The 6,973-nt window shown below is 36.5% G+C and overlaps 1 protein-coding gene across 1 annotated transcript in view; it reads right to left on the bottom strand.

Moving 5' to 3' along the window:
• Positions 1 to 300: 300 nt before the first annotated feature.
• Positions 301 to 6,973, bottom strand: part of LOC139144909 (synaptic vesicle 2-related protein-like) — a 62,263-nt gene continuing 55,590 nt past the window's right edge. The window contains exons 14-18 of the mRNA XM_070715735.1: positions 6,438 to 6,549; positions 5,229 to 5,310; positions 4,791 to 4,880; positions 4,428 to 4,541; positions 301 to 2,645 (exon numbers count right to left, since the gene is read on the bottom strand). Of these exons, the coding sequence (XP_070571836.1) occupies positions 2,580 to 2,645; positions 4,428 to 4,541; positions 4,791 to 4,880; positions 5,229 to 5,310; positions 6,438 to 6,549 (464 nt within the window). The 3' untranslated portion in view covers positions 301 to 2,579. The remainder of the gene's footprint in view (positions 2,646 to 4,427; positions 4,542 to 4,790; positions 4,881 to 5,228; positions 5,311 to 6,437; positions 6,550 to 6,973) is intronic.

Raw genomic sequence — 6,973 nt, 5'->3', positions numbered from 1 at the left:
AGATTCTTGATCTATCAACAGTCTGTGAATACAAAAGCTTTATTATTGTTGAGACTTTTGTCACTGCTTATATTTTGACTTCATGGCAGTAATACCAGTAACAATGAATACTGCCAGTCCCTGCATACATGTAGGTAGGCGCATCACCAGAGGGCGCTCTGCACATACACTGGGTGTAAGAATTGACAAGCCTAGCACTGGGCAGGTAAGCAAAACAGAGTACGTTACGAATTTGTACTTCATACACAGAGCAAAATCACTCATCAATACTTCATACACAGAGCAAAATCACTCATCAAATTCAAAAAAAATTATACAGATTGTTTATCTGTAAACAAAGAATTGGTCAGGACGAATACTGGAAATAAGTACATGTACGCATTTACTGTATTTGAAGTCTACTAGGCATGTGCAGCATCTCAGAAGCTTGCAGCTCATTGGTTGGCTAAATATAGGCGTAAATGATATAATTTCAAAACGGCAAATTGGCTGCAACTTTACCACTGGGGCACGTTCTATTCAGAACAGCCAATAAGCTCTCTTGGTGCACGATGCCAGGTGGATTGTTATGTATGCAGATTACATTGATAAGCATTGTTTTGACATTAATATTTTATGCTGATGATTCTTCATCAATGTAGAATATTCATGTACCACGCATCTTGCATTGTATAAGTTAGCAGCAACCTTCCGAGCCGCTGCACATTGGCCATATTTCTACACTTAAACAGTTCGTATATGCTTTCTAATTCCGCAATGGCAGTGCAGAAACTTCATTCTCTTTGAGAAACCTTTCGTGTTTGATCATTTTGGCTCTGTCAAACTCAATCTGTATTGCACAATAAAAATACATGTAGCATACTTATCCACACATTTCATAAGACTGAAAAAAAAGCAATGATTGTCTGTAAAATTCTGCTGTTCACTATATAAACACAGCATATATCTTTCGGTATATATTACAACATAATTTAGCCATTGTCATTTTTAGTCAAACTGTCCCGAAACTCACTAATTCAGCTAGTGAACAGGATAATTTTCTAAAATTTGTGTTCATTATATTTCTAACTGATATCAACCAGTTACATGATACTCTAGCTATGCCGGGTCCCATCTACTCTACATACACCTTTGCACAAAATTTTACCACCATACAAGACTACAATAGTCTGGTCCAGGGAAGTCTGACATTGACTTTAATGACCTTGTAAATCTATACTCTCCATGGCAACAATTTGCATACAATGGCATACATGTATGATCACCATGCACTGACAAAAATAACCAGAATTCATCATTCATCTTTTCAAATGGATGGCATGCAACAAGTGGTAAAATGTGACCAAGTCACTGATTTTGTGACAGCTTTATTTGCATTTTCCATTTATTTAATGTTGACCAGGGCAACAGCATTCTAGAGAAAACTTAATTTTTGAAAATAGTAACTAAGAAACATTTTCAGAGTTGAGGAGGTACGCTGATGGAATGACTAATGAAAGCAAAATTTGAGCAGATATTTTTTGTTGTCATGAATAAATTTTGAGTTGCATATCTAGAATCCAAATGTTACTGATTCATTTTGCCGGAGTCCATTTTTCAGTGAGTCAACATGTAACACTTCTTTCTCCCTCTCCCCCTTCTGCACTGTTCATATCAACAATTCAAGCTACTTAGCCATCTTACTGCTTTAAAACCCTCTCATACCATCAATTAGTTTGGTTTAGCCACTATTGTTAACTCTGTCCTTGCACAGGAACTTACTGCCTCCCCGATCTCTCTCCTCAATAAAAATAAATCTACCATATTCATCCACACAAGTACCCATGCTTGGGGGAGTGCCAACTGCCAACTTTCAGTGAAAGTTTGAAATCGAGATAATGTTTAGGCAAGCAACCATCCCAATTTTTCAAGCTTTTGGAGGAACAAGAAACAAAAAATTGAAAATTATTGCTTGTGAATCTCATTTATTGTACAGTTTTGTTGCCTCAAGTAGTTTTCTTTTCATATGATGGCCTTAGAAGCACTGTTTGTAATGTGCTTGACATTAAATTTGATGACATAGTGTTTGAACAACATAGCGTAAGTTACACTTTGCTACCTTTGTTTTGATCACACTATAACCAATTCTATTTGAACATAAGTGGGTGGGGTCCGAGTGAGTGTCCAACCTCTATTTCTTAGGAAAATAACATATTCTGTACCCTGGGTGCTTACGCAGATGAATACCATACATACTTATACCCCGGTACCAGTATGCTATGCATCATTTCAGGAAAACAAAATTACAAACACCTGCTCATTTCCATGGAGTATTAGCCATTTGCGCTTCAATAAGAACCTCAATCAAAACCATCTTTGCAGAAATGATAAACATTACTTTTTTGTTGCCTGTGTTCAATTCATTGGCAGAGCAGCATGTATGCGTAACAATAAATTTAATAAGCAAATTGAGAGCCACTTGTAAATTTGCCACTTATGCATAACATTGCCCATGTTCCCTTTCCCCTGACAGTCATCTAATGACATAATCTTGACATTTCAAAAAAAATTCACAAATCCTCTGAATACAATCGTCATCCTCAGTTGTTTTGAGTTGACTGTTGTTGTGTCTGGCCTTCATTTTCTGTACTGGAGTGTCCAGTTTCCTGGGATGGAACAAAAATAAACAAGTGGTCATGACACTTTGAGCCTCAAGTTTAAGCAAAATCATTGTACATGTATATAAATATAATTGGTGAATAATTCTTTCTTGAAGTCTAAGCCAAGTATACCATTAACCCTTTGAGAGCTGCAATTTTTCCCACCAAAAGTTTAGTGCAACATTTTACCAAATTTTATTAATTTTTCTGAAATTTTTTGATAATTTTTGACTGAATGTATATACATTTCATTGACTACACTTTTTTATCAAAATTTTAGCAAAACTCTCGAAAGAATTGACAGAGATATATTTTGTTAAGGCAAAAAAAATTGACTTTGGTGCTCAAAGGGTTAATAATCCTACAGCCTCTTTATCACAATGAAACTACCATCTGTGGTTTTACCGGCATCCGTGCATTCTCATTCGTTAAAGCCAAGGCACTGGTTTGAAGCAATACTGTTAAAGGTATACAGTTGCCTGTAATCTAAATATGCCTATAGATGGTCAAAGGGGCGTTCCTTGCTATTCAAAATGCACATGTGAGGACGCTGTTTTTTTAAAAAGCGGCGATCTGCTCAAAATCTGTGATTGGTTAGATTTTCTCTTTCCATGGTAAATGTGGCAAAATTGGAACAAGTGACAGTATACCTTTAATTGCACTGATGTCAGAGTTCAATCATCAATATGCAAAAATAAAATATTTTGTTGAAAATTCTCTTCAGCAAGATGATAGGTGGATTAGCATTCATTTATGCAGATCACATTAATGAGCATTGTTGCAGTATTAAAATTTTATGCAAATGATTCTTGATGAATGTGGAATATTCATGTACCTTGCATCTTGCATTCAAAATCTCATGACACTTTCAGAAATTAATCTGACAAAATTTGCAAATTTGGTAATTTATTACTGCCAATATCATGATACAAATCACGAGTCAAAAGATACGACCATAAGCTGCAGTAATAAACACAGATACAATGAGATAAAAATTGTCCGAATTTCTGTTATGCACATGTTGCTATTTTTATCAACAGAGCATAACTCATGATCAGTATTGCAGAAACTATCTACGATCTCATTTATGACATACAGTAGTTTGTATTGAAGCATTAGCATTAGACGAACTAGACACATTGGCTAAAATGAGGTGTTGCCGACACTGTCTAGCATAACTATCAGCTAGGCAATCAGCTAGGCAGTATTATCAGTCAATTGCAAAGAAATCAACACTGCAAATGTTGGAACATTGTTTAGCAGGTGGTCAGACATAGTTAAAACAACGCAACCACACCTATATCCACGCACACAGCCAGCTGTCTAGGACGTTATCACTTGCTGTCGAATATTAGGCTTTTTGTATTGGCAAAATTTTGAACTGACAAACATATACACATGCATTGTTTATAAATAGGCAAGTACTTTCCTCAACACACCAAACTTCATTAACACAGAACTACAACTCTGATTGCTGGTATATAGCCTAGGATAGCAGACATGGTGTGTGTGGATAGGGTGGTGTTGTTTTGATTACGTCTGACCTCCTCCTAGACAATGTTTAAACTTTTGCAGAGTTGATTACTCTATAGTACTGCTTAGCTGATAATTACACCTGACAGTGTTGGCAACACTTCGATTTAGACAATATGTCTAGTTTGTCTAATGCCAACGGGTCAACGCAATCCACTGTAACATCGGGATCATAGACAAGTTTTGTACCACTGTAACACATGAAGGAAAACAATCCATTAAATGTCAGTAATTCTGAAATTGGGAAAAGCTTACCTGCATTGCCCTGCCTTTTGTTTCTATTGGTAACATCAAAGCTGCTACTGCTGCTACAAGACACACTGTCCCATATATTGACACTGCTAAGTACTCAGATATCCTCAACATCACCTGTGTGTAAAGCAACACATTTCTGAGCAACAATTTCTCAAACGTATTAGACCTTACCGTATAAAAAATGTTGAGAACTATAAAGAGAATATTCTAACAATACTGAGATGATGCTTTTTGACAATATCTGTCACTATCATTGCTTAAACAACATGACAACATCATATTTCAGGACAAAAGATCTTTTTGAATCACACTGCCCTCAATAGTTCACAAATTCTGATTACTTTGTTTGTTTGATGACCTTACCTGAGCTACAAATGGAGTAATTATTGCACCAACCCTTGCCATACCACTACAAGACCCAAGTCCAACAGCTCTGACAGTCGTTGGATAAACCTAGAAATGGAAACATGAGGAAAGAGAAACTTTAATTCACATTCAGAATTCATTTTGAATGAAAAATCTTGACTGCATGGCCTCTAGCGTATTAATCGGGACTTATTATTTTACCAGCAAGAGTAGCTAACATTGGTTCATTCTGGTGGCCAAAAGATGTTCATGTGTAACTCTTTCATTGCCTTACTTGGTTTAATCATATTCTTTTCAATATTTACATGTAAAGGGTGGGCACACAGGGAGATGGGGTGTAGAAAGGCAAAGTAACTGGACAAGTCAACACTGATGCAGTGGTCAGTTTGGCCACTGTGAGATCCAGCCGGTTGTTTTGGAAGACCATCAGCTTACCTCTGGAGTGTACACGTATGCTGCTTGGAATGCACCAGAGATGAAAGCCCTGGCTATAAATAGGAATATGGTTAAAACTGTCCTGTGGAGGAAATAGAAACAGAATTTTATGTGTGAATCATGTTATTTTTATCAGAATTATGTCACCTCATATAAAAAGAAGATGAGGTCTCTAGGAATAACATGTCTGGCGATTTTTCACGCTTACTTGGTAGGCAGACCGGACAACCTCTCCTTTTGAATTTGGCTTGTTTTGGAGGTTGATAGTTGCTGTGAGCAAGCATTCAGACAATAGTAATAAAAGTAGTTTTCTAAATAACATTTTGTTTCTGTGATTTTGGTGTTTTCATATGCAGTGGGTATATCCACCCACCCCTTATTGCAATTCCATTAGATGTCAACAGTAACAATGACTATCACACACACTAAAACATACACTGACACATACACACACACACATATACACTGACACACACACACACACACACATACACACACACACACACACACAGACACTGTGCTGACAAGTTGAACATTACATATTTAGACATGACTTTGGAAATAGGCAAAGATATAAGCCATCTTGCAGCAGAACGAAAGTCTAGAAAATACATCCATAGTCATTGATGCAGCCAGGACATGCCCTTGCGACAATGTCCCCCAAATGGAACTCGTTTTCCCTCATTCTTGCATACTGCATGTCACCTTGGGCGCACTCATGCATGAGTCGACTGTGTTTGGTGTCGTCTGCAAATAATACCTGTTACTGACAATAAACTTTGTTTTGCTTAATTGTTTTGAGACTTATACTGACATACTTTCTGAACTATGAGTAAAAGTAATTAAAATGCTACACTTGATATAATAATTTGCGTGACTGTTGTTCTTGTTCTGTGAAACTAATATGTTACAAAATAATACAAAATTTGATTGACAACTGACGCACGTTGTCCTCAAAATGTACAAAATGTCCCCAAAAAATAAACGGTAGAGGGACACAGTGTTCCTGGGTTTACATTTCCTGGCTGCAACACTGCATGGTTTCAGCTTACAGATACTTATCAAGATCTAAAAGGTCAATCTAAATCATTAATGGCTGAGGCAAGGTTTGAAGACAGTGCCAGCTAGGATTTTTTATGTTTTCTTTAAGTTGCATTTTAATATTTTTTAACGATTAATTTACTACATATTTCAGCAATGTTCACTTACCTTGTTGTGCATATGCAGAGTAAAAATGTAAATATTGAAAATACGAGGAATTCTATTGCCATAGTTTTCTTACGTCCTATTTTCTCAATGATTATAAACGTCACCACTAGACCTGCAGGGTAGAAAAATCCAGTGAATACTACAAAGGGGAACAATTTTACAAAAAGGTGAAACTCCAAAACTTTACTTCTTTTCTTTGTTCTGTTTAACCCTTTTATGGTCAGACTGTGGTACATTCCTGTTGTTTTCAAAGGACAGTTGGAACAGTACACAAGGTTATTACAGGAGTGAAAGGGATACAGCTTGAGGGGTTATTTTTGAACAACTTAAAAGAAGAATGTCAGGCTTCTCATTTTCATGAAAGCGAAAAGCAAAATAGCATGCAAAGTTGCAACTATTTTCCACTAATTGCAATTTGTGACTATTTCAAGACTTTTTTCAAATGGAAATAAACATGTACAGTCAATTGCTTTCCGGGTATCACAGAAATTAGTTATTCATATTGCATGCAAGCAGATTGGTTCCCCCTTGTAGCT

This window comes from Ptychodera flava, chromosome 12, assembly GCF_041260155.1.
Source record: "Ptychodera flava strain L36383 chromosome 12, AS_Pfla_20210202, whole genome shotgun sequence".
In the NCBI taxonomy this organism is placed as follows: domain Eukaryota; kingdom Metazoa; phylum Hemichordata; class Enteropneusta; family Ptychoderidae; genus Ptychodera; species Ptychodera flava.
Note: the sequence above shows the minus strand (reverse complement) of the source record. Positions and strands in the feature narration are given on the sequence as shown.